At 37.4% G+C, this 18,851-nt stretch overlaps 1 protein-coding gene across 1 annotated transcript in view; it reads left to right on the top strand.

Moving 5' to 3' along the window:
- The window catches only part of TMTC1 (transmembrane O-mannosyltransferase targeting cadherins 1), a 253,695-nt gene extending 236,821 nt beyond the window's left edge, over positions 1–16,874 (top strand). The window contains exons 14-20 of the mRNA XM_069490420.1: positions 3,961–4,063; positions 6,044–6,179; positions 6,771–6,915; positions 7,855–7,992; positions 9,339–9,461; positions 11,853–11,930; positions 16,733–16,874. Of these exons, the coding sequence (XP_069346521.1) occupies positions 3,961–4,063; positions 6,044–6,179; positions 6,771–6,915; positions 7,855–7,992; positions 9,339–9,461; positions 11,853–11,930; positions 16,733–16,873 (864 nt within the window). The 3' untranslated portion in view covers position 16,874. The remainder of the gene's footprint in view (positions 1–3,960; positions 4,064–6,043; positions 6,180–6,770; positions 6,916–7,854; positions 7,993–9,338; positions 9,462–11,852; positions 11,931–16,732) is intronic.
- The last annotated feature ends 1,977 nt before the right edge of the window (positions 16,875–18,851 follow it).

Here is an 18,851-nt window from a genome sequence, read left to right as displayed (position 1 = left end):
TTCAGGGACTAGGGGCCAGTTGCTAAAGGATGAAATGTAATCTGACACCCAAAAAACTGGTAGATAACGAGTAGGTAAAGATGAAAGGAAAAGTTTTCTGGCCAGAAGGAATAGACCATGCAAGGACTGTGAAGTGGGGAACACCGTGGAGCCTTCCCCTAATAGAAAGAAAGTTACATGTACCTGGAAGTGTACTGAATGGGGCAAAATGGCATGGAAAAGTCTAGAGAAGCAGGAAGCCACATTTATATGCAAACGTGGTTGCCCCTCTTTTCCTGGTCCCATGACTGCCTTATATCTCTCCTAGTTGCTTCTCTTGTCGTGCTTTTTCTATAGCACTTATTTTGCTATTCTTGGCATTCCCTCTTTAAAGTGGTCATTTCTCTTTTGCTTAAATTGTCACAGAGCGGAGTTGATCATACACCGCTGGGAGATGAGAAAACCCAGGATTAGAAAATACCTAACATTTTCTTGGTGGGGAGTAATACCAAGTTAATTGATTCATTTCAGTTGGATATGAAAGAGAGTTAGACATCAAATATTGATAGCATGTTTTTCATAATGTTTATGTTGATGACTTATGGGTGGAGGAACGGTCTTGTAAAGAAAACAAAAGCAAAGAAGAGGATGAGAAAGCAGGCATCTTTGTTTTTTCTTTTGAGCTTCTGTGTCTCGAATAGTTTCTTTGAGAAGTCATTATGAGTTTAAAGATCTGTCAGTCCTTAACTTCCCAGGTTTGAATAGGAAATAAAGTCATTCATCTAATAGGAAGATACCTTATGACTACATGTGCTTGACACCACTGATTAGAGTGAAAGCACTTCTAGAAAGCAGTTCAGACACTTGACCTTGATGTTAGGGCACTGGGACAACTTTTTCATTCCACGTTGGAATGAATACCACACTCTGTACGTTAAGTACACTGTGTCGTAGGCCATCCATTAAGCCAGCTGTTTGCACAGTTTTGATGGGGACCCCCAGGGTCCAAGAAGGTCTATACAGTTTCCCTAATAGCACTAAGAAGTAATTTGCCTTTTCACCTTCATTTTCTCATAAGTGTAGAGTAGTTTTCTAGCGGCTACATGATGTAATCCACAATTATAACAAGGCTATTAAAATACTCTCCCCCTTTCCAACTAAATGTCTATATGAGGCCAGGTTTTCTTTATATATGCCAACCAAAAAATATATATATAAAAACAGATTGAGCACAAAAGTAGATATGAGAATCCAGCTGTCTCCTATGAAGTCAGACAGTAAAGAGATTGACAAAAATGTAAGTTAATGCCACTCCTCTCACGAATTTTTTATTTGGAAAAATATAGCTATTTTTCCTATAAACATGTTATTTATGTTTGAGTTTATTATTATTTTAAATAAACTAATCAATATTTTGAAAGTTTCTCAGCTTCTTTTCTAATGTGGTCTACATTGATAAATGTAGCCCACATAAATGAAAGCCCTTTGGGATCCTCAGTAATTTTTAGAGTTCAAAAGGGAACTAAAATTAAGAAGTTTGAGAATTGCTGCATTAAGCCAATGTCCATTTGTCCTTTGGGTTGCTACAAGCTGAACTGTACAGAGAGTTTTCCAAACGTATCAGTTGGCCCAAGAGAGTAAACGACAGTCAAGGGTCCTTTTTCAAGACATCTATTTTTCACTTTTCCTTTCTTGAGGTAAAAAGTGTGCCACAATGGGTAATTAAAGCATAGAAAAGTGGGCATGTGACTATGTTTTCTCTCTCCTCCGAGGCCGATTTTATTTCCATCCCACTGAAAATGCTTTGGGTCTTGGAGAGGAGCCCATGGCTGCGTACTGCCCACCTTAACCACTGCCCTCGAAGGCCAATTTCACGCTGAGGCCATGGTTCACGGGGGACTCTGGTATACAGCAGACAGTGTTATTTGTCAGAACCATTCTCTGGGTCACAAATATTTTTAATTAAAGTTATCCTGTAAATAGCTGAAATTCATTTCCTCTGGAACTTACAAGTCAGTAGAGACTAGGCATATCAAGCTTAGTTCAGGACATCTAGCCAGATGAGGTAAAGGAAAGTGAGTGTTTAAAATTGAGCTTCAGGATTCAGTAGCACTACTGTTTAAGACACATGCATTGGCCTTCCAGAGGGGGTACAATTTATTTTAAATACTCATACAGTATTTTTCTCCTGTAGTGGTGGTTCCCCTTTATTTTTCATAAGTGGAGTTAATCATTCTTTGAAATTAAGAGTCAAGTGAGAGGAAAAAAAAGAAAGATATTGAAGACATTTTCATAGAGCTTTGAAACTGCCATTGGGGTTACGAAGGGTCCAGGCTGTGATTCCTTGCTCTAAGAGGCATGCATGGTCTTTTAAATCTCATTACATCTTTAGATTTTGAAAATTGCATTTCTAGTGGAAACTTAGCTCATAGACCCAAAAATAAGAGAGTAGTTTTAGATGAAAGAGGTAATCGCTTTGCTTATTTTGGAGCAACAAGAAAGTGAGAAAAAGGTAAAATAAGGTCATGTAAAACAGTAATTACACTTAAAAACTGTTTACTGTTGCGTTTGACTTCAGCAAGTGAGACTGTGAAGGCATTGATTTTGTTCCTTTCAGGAAAAACACCTTCAACTCACCTAGTTTGGGCCGGGTGCGGTGGCTCACGCCTGTAATCCTAGCACTCTGGGAGGCCGAGGCGGGTGGATCGTTTGAGCTCAGGAGTTCGAGACCAGCCTGAGCAAGAGTGAGACTCCGTCTCTACTAAAAATAGAAAGAAATTATATGGACAACTAAAAAATATATATATACAAAAAATTAGCCGGGCATGGTGGCGCATGCCTGTAGTCCCAGCTACTCGGGAGGCTGAGGCAGTAGGATCGCTTAAGCCCAGGAGTTTGAGGTTGCTGTGAGCTAGACTGATGCCACGGCACTCACTCTAGCCCGGGCAACAGAGTGAGACTCTGTCTCAAAAAAAAAAAAAAAAAAAAAAAAACTCACCTAGTTTGGTTATAAAGATGTTTTTCAGATTCCAGGTAGCCACAGATTTTTTTCAAGCACATATTTGTTACCCAGCTGCCAAAGTTAATAGTAACCAATGTCCTCGGGCATTTGGAACATGACAGGTGTACAGTATGTATCTAGCCCAAGGTCTAGGGGTCTTGGCTGTCTGGTATCGGTCAGGTATCTGGCGGTGCTTCTCCATGGCACTAAACACTACAGCACTGCCGCCTTCTTGCCTGAGTTCCACTCAGTTGTCTGGGAAGGTAGGAATTGTGTCTCTCGTTCACTCTTCTGTTTCCACTACATACATGGCACGTGTATGGTGTTAGATTAAATTTAGCTTGAGACAGATTCTGTCTCACGCTGTCTTTCTCAGATATTCTGATTGAAAAACTGAGTCTCCTCTCTACCAAAGAATAGAGGTTTTTGCTTTTCAAAGCCTTTTAATTACCACTTTGGCTAAATGAATGACTATTATCTTACATTGACCCGTGACCCTATTTTGATTAAGTGTTTTAAACCTTTGACATATTTGACAGGCTTCTCAAAATCAAATTTCAAGTTCAGAATTAAGTCTTTTTTTTACCTCAAGCTAACTCTAAAATCATTCCACCATTTTGTATCATCCATTTTCACTCGGACTATTACTGGGGTAAAGGGCATCCCATTTGAACAACTATTTGCAGGCCTGTTCCAACAGTAGGGCATGTTGTACACGTCCTGATCTTTCCAGATGTCCCATTTTAGTAAACATCAGCTGGCTCACCCCAAAGGAACTAAACACAGATTTGAATAGTAAATATTCACGCACAGTTAATATTGACTTTACTTCAGGAAAAGTACGTAATGCCTTATCTCAGTGGCTGTTTGTATAGTAGATGCTCAGTAATTTTTTTCTGCTTTTCCTACTCCTAATATTCAGTTCATTATTGATTTTTTTAAAAAAATTTTCTCACTTTTTTTAAAATTTTCTTTTAAAGGAGAGATTTAAGGAAGCTGAAGAAATATACCAGGCTGGAATAAAGAACTGTCCAGACAGCTCAGATTTACACAACAACTATGGAGTTTTCTTAGTTGATTCTGGTAAGTGAAATTAAAGAGAAGCGGTCCTGTTGAGATTAGATAATAGTATTTATCAAGCAAAATGGAAGGCCAGTAATGCCTCAGAAGTAAACTTCACTTGGCTTGGCAGGAAGCTCAGACTGTTGACAGTCATTGTACCTTGGGGGTGTCATTTCCCTAAATTTTCAAGCTCAGTTCGGTAAAACCTGCCTACTTCTTATAATCGTATCTCTAAGGAAAACTCCCCAGGTGGCAGGAGGTAGTCCGGATGATTTAATGAGCCCCAGTCTTCTTCGAGTATCATTTATACATATTTATAAATCTATGATGATGAAATGTTCCTCTACAATAATGCAGAACCTGCCTCTGAATCTAGTTACTGGCAGATGGTAAATACTTTTCTATAACTAACTTTTTAAAAAGCCTCTAGAATTGTTGCATTGTTCCTTCCTTGATACACATTACAGACACTGCATTATTAAAATAGATACAGTGCTCTTATATGACAGGTGCTCTATAAAATACACTTACTTCATCTTATTTAATGCAAAACATTACCAGACAGGGATTCTGTTTTCTTTATGATTTGTGCAGAGCCCCATATACTGTTGGCATGCAGTGAATACTTATAAGTAATGAAATTATATTTGAATTTAATGCAAAGACACCACTTTGTTCTTCCTGACTACTAGACTAGCTGCCCTGCAGTAAAATTCAGTTTTAATTATTTTTTCAATATGAAATGGTTGAAGGAGTTTTTATTTTCTAGGATATTTGAAGCTCTTCTGTTTTATAGAATATAAATGTACATTCTGATACATCTAGGAAACTTACTATAGTTTCGCATGTGTAAAATTGTTATGGAGTGCCACCTGCTGGTTTATTGGGCACATAATAATAAATTGTCATAAAGATAGAAAAACCAGAAGAGACCAGTTGGCCTGGTCTAACCCTCCTCATTTTACTTCAGCAACAAACTATCCTACCCCACACTCCTAAAAATGACAATAGCAACTCACCTACTGCTATAGGACATGGAGTCTCTTTTGGTACCTTCTAGTCAAACTTGTATTCAATGCAGGTGCTCTTGAGAAGATTTCTGTGCAGATAATAAACATTCCATTCCATTTAGAACTTCAGACTGTTCTAAAGTTCAGGCACTTAGATACAGTTTTACTAGGAAGCGTCTTTGGAGAACCTTATCAGACCGGAGAGACTTGACTCTAGTTCTGGCCTTTCCCCTCACTTGCCTGGGATCTTTGTTAAGTCTCTTAATGTCTTCATACTTTAGCTTCTGCATCTGTAAAGTGGTAATTGTGTGTGTGTGTGTGTGTGTGTGTGTGTGTGTCTTTTAATCTCTTAAATTCCAACAGGTAGCTAAATAGCATCAAAAGGCAGCTAAATAGTATCCAAAATACCTGCAAAGATCATATAAATAAAAGCATTTGACAATATATAATGTATTGCACAAATTCAAGGTAGCATTATTATTATGTTTGAAATTCCATTTAAGCAAAAATGTATGATTTTAAAAAGATTTTCAAGGTAGAGCTGATATATACTTGTTTAAAGCAATGCCGCAATTACTATGTTGTAATATAGTTGAGACAGTTTTGTTTCTGAAACAACCTACTCTATTTTTTGTCTAATGAGGGGCAGATTTATCTTGGTTAAATAACAATCAGGGACAATCTGAAAACATCATATTAGCAAGAATGACCAGAGAACACTTTGGCTAAAATAATACATATAACAGAGGTTTTAATTTTTACTGCTTTTTTTTTTATTAGTTTGTTGGAAGTATGAATGAATAGTGAAATGGTTCAAAGTTAGGCAGTGGCAAGGATGAGAAGCCAAAATGCAAACTAATTTATAAATTGAATAATTGATGGCATGACTCTGTAATAATGAGGAAGAATTGAAAGTCAGGAGAGAACCTGAAGAGCTCATGCATTTTATAAAAGACATGTTCCGCTCTTACCAACCCATCGCTGGTTACAGGCTTTCCAGAGAAGGCAGTGGCCCATTACCAGCAGGCCATCAAACTTAGCCCCAGTCATCACGTGGCCATGGTGAACCTGGGGAGACTCCACAGGTCACTGGGAGAGAACAGCATGGCTGAAGAATGGTACAAACGGTAAAGTTCCTTTTCTTCACTTTATAAGTTGCCCTGAGCTCTCAGCAATTGCCCATCAACTTTTTAGTGCATTAGAACAGATGTGCTCTCAGAATCCTAACAAATTTTGCCAACTCAAGTGATATAGATTCTCATCCCCAAAGAGAACAATACAACAGTATCAATGGTATCCCAGTTAATGACTTTTTTTCTTGCTGGTTAGTCCATGGTGCTAAACCAAGGTTGGAATGTAATTCCCACTTTAGTTAGCCCATTGTTTTCTGAAGCTATGGATTGCAACCCAAACCACAAATAGCTATTTCAAAAATGGGAATACATGAAATATTGCATATACATCAGAACAATCTATCACCATTAATGGGAAAGACCCTTTGGGCTCAGTTTCCGTTATTGATAGGTCGCTAGAGACGTTCTAATGTTTAGAGGGAGGCATGATGGTCATTTTTTTAAAAACCTTGTTCTTGATATAAAAACAAAGACCATGTCAGAGCAGAGACTCAAACCATGGACAGTCCTCCCTAAATTAAGCTTAGATATTTGGAAAGGTACCTGTTAGAAGAAAAGTGTCAATTAGCCTTTCTCCAAACCCAGCGCCCTGCAGGTGGCACACAAAGCTGAAATCCTGTCACCTTTGGGAGCACTGTATTACAACACTGGCCGATACGAAGAGGCTTTGCAGATTTACCGGGAAGCTGCAGCACTTGAGCCTTCTCAAAGGGAGCTCCGCCTGGCACTGGTGAGTACAAAGATGAAAGAAGATGAAGCTGGCAACCTAAACACAACATGCAGTGAAGAGAGCTGCAGTTGTCCAGTCTCGAAACTGGAGCTGGAATGCTATAATACATCCATTGGATGAATATTCACATAACCAGTGTTAGAGCCATTCACCAAAGATGCAGACACAAAAATACTATGTTTTTGTTTTGAAATAATTTCAAATTTGTGAACAAGTTGCAAGAATAGTAAAACAAAAAAGTTCCATATACCCTTTTACCCAGATTCATCAATTTTGTTAACATTTTGATGCATTTGTTTATCACTCCCTTGAATATGTGTGTATGTATGTATATACGTATATGGATATATGTGCATATTTAGAAATGTATGTATGCACATACCTATTATTAGTACATGTGATTTTTTTTCTGAACCATGTTAGAGTTTATAGATATCATATCCTTTGATCTCTAAATACTTTTGCATATAGTTCCTAAGAAGAAAGACATTTTATAATCATGGTACCAGTATTCAACTCAGGAAAATTTACATTCATATCAACAATATTTTTATTTCAATGTTTGGAACTTCACTCTTACTTTTCCTTAGATGTATAGGAAGTCAAACTTATTACATATGCAGTGTTCTGTTGAAATCAGCGATTATTTCTTTTCTGATATATTTACTCAACTCTTTTTAAAATGCACAAGCCATTGCATTGGATATCTTGGGTGTTCCTGCCATTCACACACAAATGCTTGCAAATACCTAAACAAATAAAGAAACAGCCCAAAGTTAATATGTCTCAAGTGTGGTGATTCAACCTTCTCTGTGAGCCACAAAATAGATGCTGAGCATCTTGGTCAGGAGTGTTTCTGAAAACCTCTATTCAGGGATGCTATATGTGTTAAGGTGATAACAAAGTGTCTGCTGAGCCAAAGTCCGTGTGATTTTGCAGGCTCAGGTTTTGGCTGTGATGGGTCAGACGAAAGAAGCTGAAAAGATGACCAACCACATCGTGTCAGAGGAGACTGGATGCCTCGAATGCTACCGCCTCTTGTCAGCAATCTATAGCAAGCAGGAGTACCACGACAAGGTAGAGAAGGACACTGTTTAGGGTTGTTTGCATTCGGGGGTAGAAAATGGTGTGCCTAAATGATCCTCCAGTTTGCATATTTATAAGGCTGAGAAATCTTAAATATCATTAGTTGACATGCCCTATCTTATGGAAAATTTTCAAAAGTCTCTCTGTAACTCCTAACTCTTTAACTCCTTGAAGTAATATTTTCATGGCTCACCCTTGGTCTGGAGATTGTATGTGGTATGTGTCAGTGCATTTTCATCTAACTCTGTAAGATCAAGACTAACATTTGTATGCTTTATTATTTTCCATGATCCTGCTAATATATTGCTTTATGTAATCCTTCTAACAACCCTGCAATGCAGGTCAGTGACACAGCTTTGCAACTGTTATTATTTATCTCCATTTGAAAAGTCACAGTAAATTTATGAACTGACTCAACAAAATATTTGTTGAATGCCTGCTATATGCCAAACACTGTGGTAGGCACTGGGCATAAAGTGGTATGAAAAACCAAAAAGTCACTGCCCTTGTCCTCATGGAGCTTACAGTGGAGGAGACAAACAAATAATCACCAAATGTAGAATTATAGCTGTGCCCAGTGACATCATGAAGAGCTACATGGTCCCGAAGAGCATATAATCAGGGACCTGACAAGTCTGGAAGGTCAAGTTTTCCTGTGGAGTGATGTGGTGTTAAGGGCTGGATGAGGAATAGGAGTTATTAGGCAGAGGGGGCAGCAAAGAGAATTCTGGGCAGGGAAACAGCACATGCAAAAGCCCTGTGGTAGCAGCAGGGGCTTGCCTGAGGAATGGGCTGGAGTGAGCAGGGGGGCGCTGTGAGATTCATGCACAGGTTGCTAGGAGTAGACCCTTTGGGGCCAGGCCAAAGGTTTTGCTCTTATACGGGGAGAAGCTCTGGTGTTTTAAGGAGGGGAATAACATGATCATATTTATGCTTTGAAGGGAACTCTAGCTGCCAGGGGCCAGTGGGTACTGGGAGCAGAGTGGGCACCCGGAACTGAGAGGAGGCTGTTGGAGTGGTCCAGATGGACACATGGTCAGGGCAAATGTCTGAGCTTAAATCTTATTTTCTTTCAACTGTATCATACAATCTCCCTGTAAAGTGATCGGGGACATTTTATTGTCCCTTATCTGTAAATGGGCAACATGGACTATAAGAATATTATTTTGTCAGGGTCATTAGTTCATCAATGAGAAAATCAGAGAGAAAGAAGAATGTATTTTGATTGTCACACACCACACCAGCCAATACATAGGGACCAAAAGTAGAAATTTTATCAGTTAAGTTTTTCTTTACCTAATCTGTGTTTATTCTGTCTTAATTTCCAATTGCCGCAGGCACTTGATGCTATAGACAAGGCTCTCCAGATGAAACCAAAGGACCCAAAAGTCATATCTGAACTTTTTTTCACAAAAGGAAACCAACTAAGAGAACAGAACCTTCTTGACAAAGCTTTCGAGGTATAAACACTTAATAAAATTATGTTATTAAATTCATGGATTAAAGTTAATATTCCTTCACTCTTTAATGAAGCATAAACAGTAAAATCTAAGATCATTGACATGTTTGTGGAGTGAATTTTCTGATTAATTGCCATAATGTTATGTTATTTTTTATAATTGGACACCTGGCTTTTGACTATTCAGAGTTAGGCAATGCCTTTGCATTATTTTCTGAATGATAACTTTAACTTGATGTTCAAAGCATTCCACATTTTGGCCTCAAACCAACTCTCTCTCTTTTCTTTTCTCCATGCAAAAACCCTCTATTTCAACTGGACTAGTGCCTGAATAGCTTTGGGCATGTCCGCATGTCCTTGAAATACTCCTTCCCCGCTTGGTGGATGAGATTCTCATTCATCCACCACGACACAGTCTTTGTTTTCCTGCCTCAGGAAGCCCTTCCTGACCATCCTTATTCCTACTGACCTTGCTTCTTCTCAACTCCTAAAAAACACTGAGGTACCAGTCATTTGAAAGTGTCTTGTATTGTTAGGTCCCTCTCCACCCCCATATGGTGTATGTGTGTGTGTGTACACACACATGCGTTTTTGCATTTTATCTCCCTGGTTAGATTGGACTTTCCTAGTGGAGAGGGACTGCTTCTTTCTCTGTTCTATAACAGTGTCTTGCACCTTATAGGTGGGTATTCAATATCTACAGCTTTGGAGTAAAATTTATTCACAGATTGAAGTCAAGAAGGCATTTACAAGCATAAATAGAAATGTTACAGAAATACCATCCTTATATTTGGTAAAGCCAGCAGGAATTAATGAAGTCATAAAGTTACACTATGTATATTATGGGAAAAGTCAAATCTTAAATGATATAATTGTGTTGGAAAATAAACAAATGGGTGACTTTTAAAATACTACTGGAAAACACATGTAAAAATATTTGAAAAACTCATTTGAATGTGAACCCTTAAAACAGGAGCAGAAATTGTGGCATTTTTCTCTGAAAAATTGTGAGCATTTTTCTTGGAAATTGTAGATAGATTTTTCTCTACATTTTGACACTTTGAATACCTTCATTCTTAAGTTATTTATAACTAATGTGAAAATTTAATTATTAATGATTTAATTATGAATATTTATATTGCGTATATATGTCTATCTGTAGCTTAATACATTGTATTGAAAACAGAAGTATTTTCTAGTTGCTTCATCAGTGGATCAAATAATCATTACAGAGTGGCTATACTTATGAAGAATAGGAATGGGACCACTGGTTAATAATAATAGCTAGAATGTGCTAACACTCTGTGTATAATTTACATATATTAAGTAACTTAATCTTAACAATAGTCCTATAAGAAAGGCATGGTCATTGTCACCATTTTACACGTTCGTCAACTGAGACTCAGAGGTCATATATCTTGCTCAAGGTCATAGAGGAGTAAGAGATGGAGTCAGGATTTTAATCTAGCTCTTAACATCTATGCTATATTTTCATCTATGCTGATATAAATTAATTTGACAAGACACACCCTTCCAGTTTATTTTAGCATCTTTTTAAAAGTATAGTTTCTTTTTGTTTGCATCTTTCTCCTAAAACTGACACAAAGGAGGATGGATAAGGCTTTACTCTGACAGATCTGTTTGGTTGATTTCTTGCTAGTGAAAATTGCAAAGAACATTAAAATATACACACAGATACTTAGCTTTGTGATCGAAGCCAACACTCTTAGCCTTTGGCTTTCTGTAAGGTGACCACTCTTGAGACTCAGTGGTGAGCATACCTTTGATGCAAAACAATATGCATAATATTAAAAATATACCTCACAGATATTACATTTAACATGTTATTGCGACCAGAGAAAGAACTTGAGGGATAAGTAGCTCTCTTCAAACATTTGAAGACCTTTTATATGGCAGAAGAACAAAAGAAAGACTTTATAATAAATTAAACTATCCCCTCGTAAAACAGATGTTCTTAAAGAAGTAACGAACATCTATTTTAAGAGTTTAAGATTCTGTGATTATAAAAAGATTTTTTTTAGCAACTCCATTTGTAGTGAAAAAGGCCAAAAAGCACAGTTTTCTTGCAGGTCAGGGCCAGGGGAAAAATGATGCACCATAATAGAAATCACCTGAATTCCCTGCAGGTGCCATCATCTAAGTCCAAAGGTTAGCTCTGCAGGAAAATTACACGTTTCAGTTTCCTCCACTTTAGAATCACCAACTTTGAAAAATAATAGAAATAAACTGGGTCTCCCGTAAACCAGCAGTGGCTGGCTTCATCGTATGAACCCTTTAAATTTTCACGTATGAAGAAAGTGGTTTCCGCAGTCCTGTTGCGTTAAAGATGGGTCCTCATTTCCTAACCTGAACATATTTCTTATTTCTTTAGAGCTATAAAGCAGCCATAGAACTAAATCCAGATCAAGCACAGGCCTGGATGAACATGGGTGGCATCCAACACATCAAGGTAGGAGGATAATTCACCTCCATGTGGACTGGGTTTTCCCTTTGTGTATTCTCTGTTTGTCTTTTTTCTGTCTTCAAGGATGGAGAAAGCTATTGTTAATTTCCTTTTTGAAATTATTTGCATACGAAAAACATGGGTGTTTAAAAGTGAAATTCATGTAGTTTATGTTCACTTTGCAATATAGGGAACATTTAGCTTTTAGATAGTGAATATCAAGAAGCAATTTTAAAATAAATCTATATAAATTAGATTCCATGATTTTACTAATCATATAGAAAATCATGGAATCTATGAGAAGTATCAGACAGGAGTTAAAGCCTGTTTATGTGAACCAAATTCCTGTTGGAGCTTAGTGTGGCTTATTTTTCTCCCAGTTTAACACACTGTCAAGATTAAAGTGTTTCTTTAACTATTACCTTCTTGTTTCTTATATCTAATGTATCTTTCATTCCATAACCTTTTCCTGAGAAGCAAACTTGTTTGTTTGGGTTTTTTTTTTTTTTTTTTTCCTAAAAGAAATACCTTTCAGTGAATCTTCCTGAGGATTGAAAATGACCTTTGGGGGTGGAGGGTTATTATCTATAACTAATGCAATCAAAGATTCACCATCCTTCATCCATTCATTCATCCATTTATTTTACAAGCATTTATGGAGAGCCAGGTACTCTACTAGGCACTGGGAATACAGCAGTGAACAAACAGGACAAAAATTCCTGTCCTTATCGTGCTAACATTCTAGTAGGAGGAGATAGATGATAAATAAATATATACATACATACATGCACATATAATGCACACATATGTACGTGCATAGGTACATACATAAAATATATCAGATGATGTTAAGTGCTAGGGAGAAAAAAAGAGAGAAAGAAGGTTGGAGTGCCAAGGAGCAAGTGCTCAAATTTTACGTTCAGGTGGTTAGGGAAGGCCTCAGTTAACAAGTGATTCTTGAGCAGAGACGTGAATTGAGTGAGCCATGTGGCAAAGTAGGGAAGGAGCAGGTGCAAAGGCCCTAAGGTTCAAGTGTGCCTCTTGTGCTTGAAGGACAGTGAGGAGGCAGCGTGGCTGGGGCAGAGCAAGTGAGAGGAAGTGGGAGAAGCTGAGGTCAAAGAGGCCACAGGCCCAGATCATACAGGGCCTTGCATGGGACTGTAGGGACTTTGGCTCTTATGTCAAATGAGTCAGGGTCCTTGGAGAACTTTGAGCAGAGACATGCCATGCATGGTCCAACATGCTTTAAAAGACCATTCCTGTTTAGCTAACTTATTTTCAGGCTTCTGTCAGTCTCCGTACTGACAAAATAGCAGTGTAGTGATTAGAATTTAAACAAAGTCCTAATAGATTTAACTGTTAAGTGGAAAATGATCACTCCTGGAAACACAACAAAACAAAAAGGCAGCCCATGACTACACAGATGGGAGGGGGTGATGGGATAGTTACCCTGCAGCTGACCTCTTTGAACTGGTGGGTGGCGAATCCACGCATGACCACGCATGACGTTTATCAGAGCCAGATTGCCCACCTTCTGATCATGGTGATACTCTAGGGCGTCCAGCAATATCTAGTTGAGAAGCATGGCATGAAGTTACTTTAAAATAGTAAAATAATAATTTTAAATATTTTAAATCGTATATTAAATAGTGATATTTTCAAATACAGTCATGTGACACATAAGGAAGTTTTGGTCAATGACAGACAGTATATATGACGATGGTCCCATAACATTATAATACTGTATTTTTACTGTACCTTTTCTGTATTTAGATATGCTTAGATACACAAATACCATTGCGCAGTAATTGTGTAGGCAATTCTGTATGGTGACATGCTATTCAAGTTTGTAGCCTAGGAGCAATAGGCCATCTACCACTACCATCTAGTCTAGGTGTGTAACAGGCTATACCACCTAGGTTCGTGTAAGTACACTCTATAATGTTCACATAAGGACAAAGTCAACTAATGACATGTTTCTCAGAACATATTTCTGTCATTAAGCAGCAGTGACTATAATGTGTTCAGTATGTGTTCAGATGGATTGCATCTGCAGTTAAAGCAATGGGTTTAGTTGTTAATTAGAAAAAGTTCAACAAATACACTCAAGAGTGTCCAAAAATTCTAGAAATACAGAGAACATTATCCATCTGTTGTATTCTTTAAGATTAACAGTTGAAACCATTGCCTTAAATTTAGAGGTACTTCCCCTGGAAAGGTGTCTGGAAATTGAAGAAGGATCTATTGAGTGCATTGTTTTAAAATGTGACTAACACTGATTAAAAGTTAGTTTATCCTGTTTTTTTGTCTTTGCAGACCTCACGTATTAGATTGAACAATATAAAATTGCTATGTTTGTACTTTAAAAATGGTCTAGTATCAGTGAATTCATAGGATGTAATCTAATAAAAATACATAGAGCATCCACATGGCTCAGATGTGGTCATTGTGATGCCACCATTAGAGTGCAGGGTTGTCATTGTGAGGCCATTATGAAACAATCATGAACTTTCTATGTCTTTTGCATGGTCAGGCAGTGTGTGCATCAGGCAGTGTTATCCCATTCCTGAGCCTGGCTGCTTCCCTGAGTCTGGAAGAAGCTTAGGCAGGCCTGAGGGCTGTGGGAAGGTGGAGAGTTGGAATAAGGCTCTATGTAAAGAGGTCAGAAAGTGATGGCGAGAAAGGAGTGAGTTTTATGGTTGTTTCTTGCTTGTTGCTACTTAGTAATCAAAGATAATTCTTTTAATGAAGTTTTATGTAGGATGAAATAAATGGTGGACCATAAAAGCTATAATACAGTCTTTATAGTCAAAGAGTTGCATCAACCGGACTATATCTCAAAGTCCTACTTTCAATACTGCATCATGACAGTAATATGTATTTGCTAGAATGGCATTTTCTAGCTGAACTTTTTGTGATGATGGAAATGTTCTCTATCTGCACTGTCCAAGACAGTAGCTACTGGCCACACGAGACTATTGAGTACTTGAAATGTGGCTGGTACAAGTGAGGAACTGAATTCTTAATTAATTGTAACTAATTTAAATTTAAGTAACCACATGCAATATTAACACAGTTCTAGAAATTGGATAATTCAGATTTCTTACCTATAATCTACAGAATTGGGGGCACTGGCTTAAGGGATGTAACTTTTTTTTTTTTAATACAGCTTCTAGTTTAATCAAGAAAAGAGCAATTTAAGGGAGAGAAAATGAACTATGTTTTTTGTGTAAAGACAGAGAAACCTGGTGATCAGAGAAGAAGATGCCAGGGTGCTAAGGCTAAATTCAGGGAGCTTCCTAGAAGAGCAATTTCAAAATCAACTGTAGTAAGAATATATTTTGAGAGTACTCTAAAAGCCACAAGTGTATAGTTGTCTGCATGTATGTGCTAAGCTTAATAAAAATCAGAAGACATTTGGAAGATAAATGCTTGAGTTGAAAAAAAATAATTGAATGTAGCAATTCCAAGTTCCCACTCTTTCAGCAATCTGTTTAGCTTCATATCAGAGTCAGTGTTAATAATCAAAAATACTCCATTTGTTGCACATGCCAGCACGTGGATTTCCAATGTACAATCTCTTGTTCTGTCATTTCCACTTTCCCTTTCACCAATATGATAAGCAAATACTATAATAAATAGACAATGTTTATACAGAGACTGGACAGTCATTTAATAATAACATTAGCGATAGTATCACATTGAAGCTCCCTATGTGTCAGGCAGTCTCTAAGCTTTTAACGCACATTAACTCATTTGGAAGATAGTTAGGCATTCAATAGGTATCAGTTGCTAGTTGCTACGTAGTATTTTCACTGCAAGAGAAATAATTTTAAATTGTGATGGAAATTTAGAGAGTCACTGGTATTCATCCCCGTGGGAGTTGTAACTGAGGATGGATAGAGAAAATTCATATTTTTTGGAATGGGGAGGACTCTAACAATCTTAGTTCTGAGACTCTGCAGAACACAGATCTGAAAGAGGGTGGACAAATAAGAGGTAAATACATCCAGTAGCAGAAAAGGTGCTGAAAAAGCTAATAGTTGGGACTGATTTGCCAGAGACCATCTGGGACCAGGCACCCATGGTTGCTAGTTGAAGAATCATTAAACAAAATAGATGAGAGCCAACAGAGGGTGGGGCCAGGTGTGTTTAGCAGACCAGGAATGATACACCTTCCCTCCTGCCTAAGAGTATCCAGCTGGTTCATATTGCCACACACCTGGAGGAGTGGATAAATTTGACCCCACATTCTTATCAACTCTTTTTCATTGTATAAAAACTAAAATTTACATTAAAGCCCATATTAGGCAAAAGTTGCTTTTATATTTTAAGTTAAAGATTAGAATAACTCCTACCACTAAATAGATATAGTGGATATCTAAACTATTTAATCATTCTTCATACAGTTTCAAAAACTTTCTCCCTCTCTCTCTTTCTTTCCCCCCGCTGCCTTCTACCCCCACCCCGTCTAATATAAATTTGAGCCACGGTTTGATTGCAAAGAAACAGTGCTTATCCCCTGAGAACACTGTGAAGTGATACCCTCATACCCTGCATTCGTAGATGCCGTCTAACCTTATGGTATAACTCTTATCCTACACATTCTCCAGCTGATATGGCACTTAAAACAAGTATTCTCCAAAAGTACCAACAGATAAGGATGAAATTGCCAATACAGATACAGACAGGTTTCCTCATGAGAACATTAATGTTAGACTGGGCAGAGGGTCAGTTTCTTAGCCTCCTCATTCTCTGAGAGTGTTCGGATATATGATTAGAATTCTTCTCTTTCTTTTTCCCCGCAGGGAAACTATGTGTCTGCAAGAGCTTATTATGAGAAAGCCTTACAGCTGGTTCCAGACAGCAAACTGCTGAAGGAAAATCTTGCCAAATTGGATCGCCTAGAAAAACGATTGCAAGAAGTTCGAGAAAAGGATCAAACGTAGCAGCGTTTGACCCAGTCTCATGGGATAACACGGGCGCCTCTGGAAGAGGAAAAAGTGACGGAGGCCTTGCTGTCACATCAGCAGGGCCACAACCAAGGAAGCTTTCTTCTCATTCTGAGTTCCGGGTGGCATATTTTCGGACATCTGCTGGCAATCCAGTGCTGAAGGACTTTCTGTGAAAGAAGACAAAAAGAGCAAGCATGAGCAAGAAGGTCTGAGAGGGAAGGAAAACAACCACACATCTGACAGATTTTTGTTTGGTTTAACTTCAGATTTCCCTTGACATATTTCTATGGTTTTGCAACCTGGGGATCTAATTCCATTTCTTTGTTTTAGACTTTTATGTCCCAGAAATACAGAAGCTTAAAATGCTCTGAGGGCAGAGCTTCTATTCTCTATGGGATGAGATATTTCAAAAGAGGATAAATCCTCCGGCGTAAGCCATATGGAAAATTCTGCCAAGAATTAGCTAATTTAATTCTCCAGAATCAGAAATGTGTATCTGATAGCTTTTGTAGAACCTTCCAGAATATGTGAGGAAAAGGGCTTTTGTTAAGTAGCTATCTTATATCCTCCTAAGGATATTACTAGAGCCCTTTTGAGAAATAAATTCCACTCTCACGAAAGTTTTTCCCATCGCCTAATATAGTAAAAGGGAAGCTTCTGGAATTATATATGGATATCTTTATCCCTAGGGGAAAATCAAGGAACTTGGTACCCCTAATTCTTTATGGAAATGTTTAAAATTATTTTAATTTTATTATAAGTATTACTGGAGTAGTGATTCTACTCAAAAGATTTCAAAAGTGCATTTAAAATCATAAATGTTTCTGCCTCCAAATATATTGTTATTTTGGTGGAGAAAAATATAGTATTTCTACATAAAAAATATTAAAGATATTAACTGAGAGAAATGTCCTACTTTATTATCTTAATGCTGAGACATCATGAGATTTATTTTTTTGAAAACTATATTTAACAGTGAGGAACCTTTACAGTATACCCCAGAAATCTTCATAGACTCTAACTAGATGGAAAGAGATCTCTATTTATTGGTCTTCCTAGGCTTAAAGAGAACTTTGGGCTTAGAACATGAGTGATTGAAACCCGGAGTTCTTTGCTTTGGGGAATATCATGGAGAATGCTCTAAAAATTTAGGAAAAAAGTCTAAATTCATAAGTTTAAAAATATATATTTATATTTAAAAGATAGGGAAGGCAAAGTTGAACTCAGAATTTGACATTTATTTTTAGTACATTATTTATTTCATAACTTATAAAATATTTAATATATACACACTTCTTTTTCTGTCTGTACAAAGTGGTTTTAATAGCAGCTTTCAAAACTGATCTTTTAAAAATATAAGTCTAAATTCCAAAATAGTTAAGTGGTAACAGTCCCTCCAAAAATTTGTACTGATTATTCACTTGCTAAAATTAAAGGAATTTGGAATCAGCTGTCAGTGTTCTGATAGTACTGTATTTTGGAGGTGAAGAAATTGGAACACCTGATTCTAATTGGGTTCTCATCATTAAAAACAAAACCCCTCCAGGCAGTGCTGCTCTCCGTGCTGAGCCCGCAGGGTATCACAGAGATGTCGTAGCCTGAAGGCACGCATATTTCACGTGCTCAGGCCAGGGCAAAGGAAATTAGCTTTCTGCTTCTTTCAACCCAGTATCAGGAAGCACTACCCCTATATGTTATTATTATTATTTTTTTTGTTCAATTCTAAATAAACAGAAGACAAAACTTCTTTGGAAAGGGATGGTGTAGAATATTTAAATGCAGATGATTACAAAATTAGCATGCATCTCTGTGCAACAGTAATCCAATAACATGTATTACCACTATGACCTTTGTTTCTAATAGTTTTGCAGTGTTATATATCACAAATTTATTCAAAATCTTAGTTAAGATATTTTCTTCCCCCCCACAAAATTATAGTCCTAAGACCAAGAAGTGTACTACAATATTTAAT

This window comes from Eulemur rufifrons, chromosome 16, assembly GCF_041146395.1.
Source record: "Eulemur rufifrons isolate Redbay chromosome 16, OSU_ERuf_1, whole genome shotgun sequence".
In the NCBI taxonomy this organism is placed as follows: Eukaryota; Metazoa; Chordata; class Mammalia; order Primates; family Lemuridae; genus Eulemur; species Eulemur rufifrons.
Note: the sequence above shows the minus strand (reverse complement) of the source record. Positions and strands in the feature narration are given on the sequence as shown.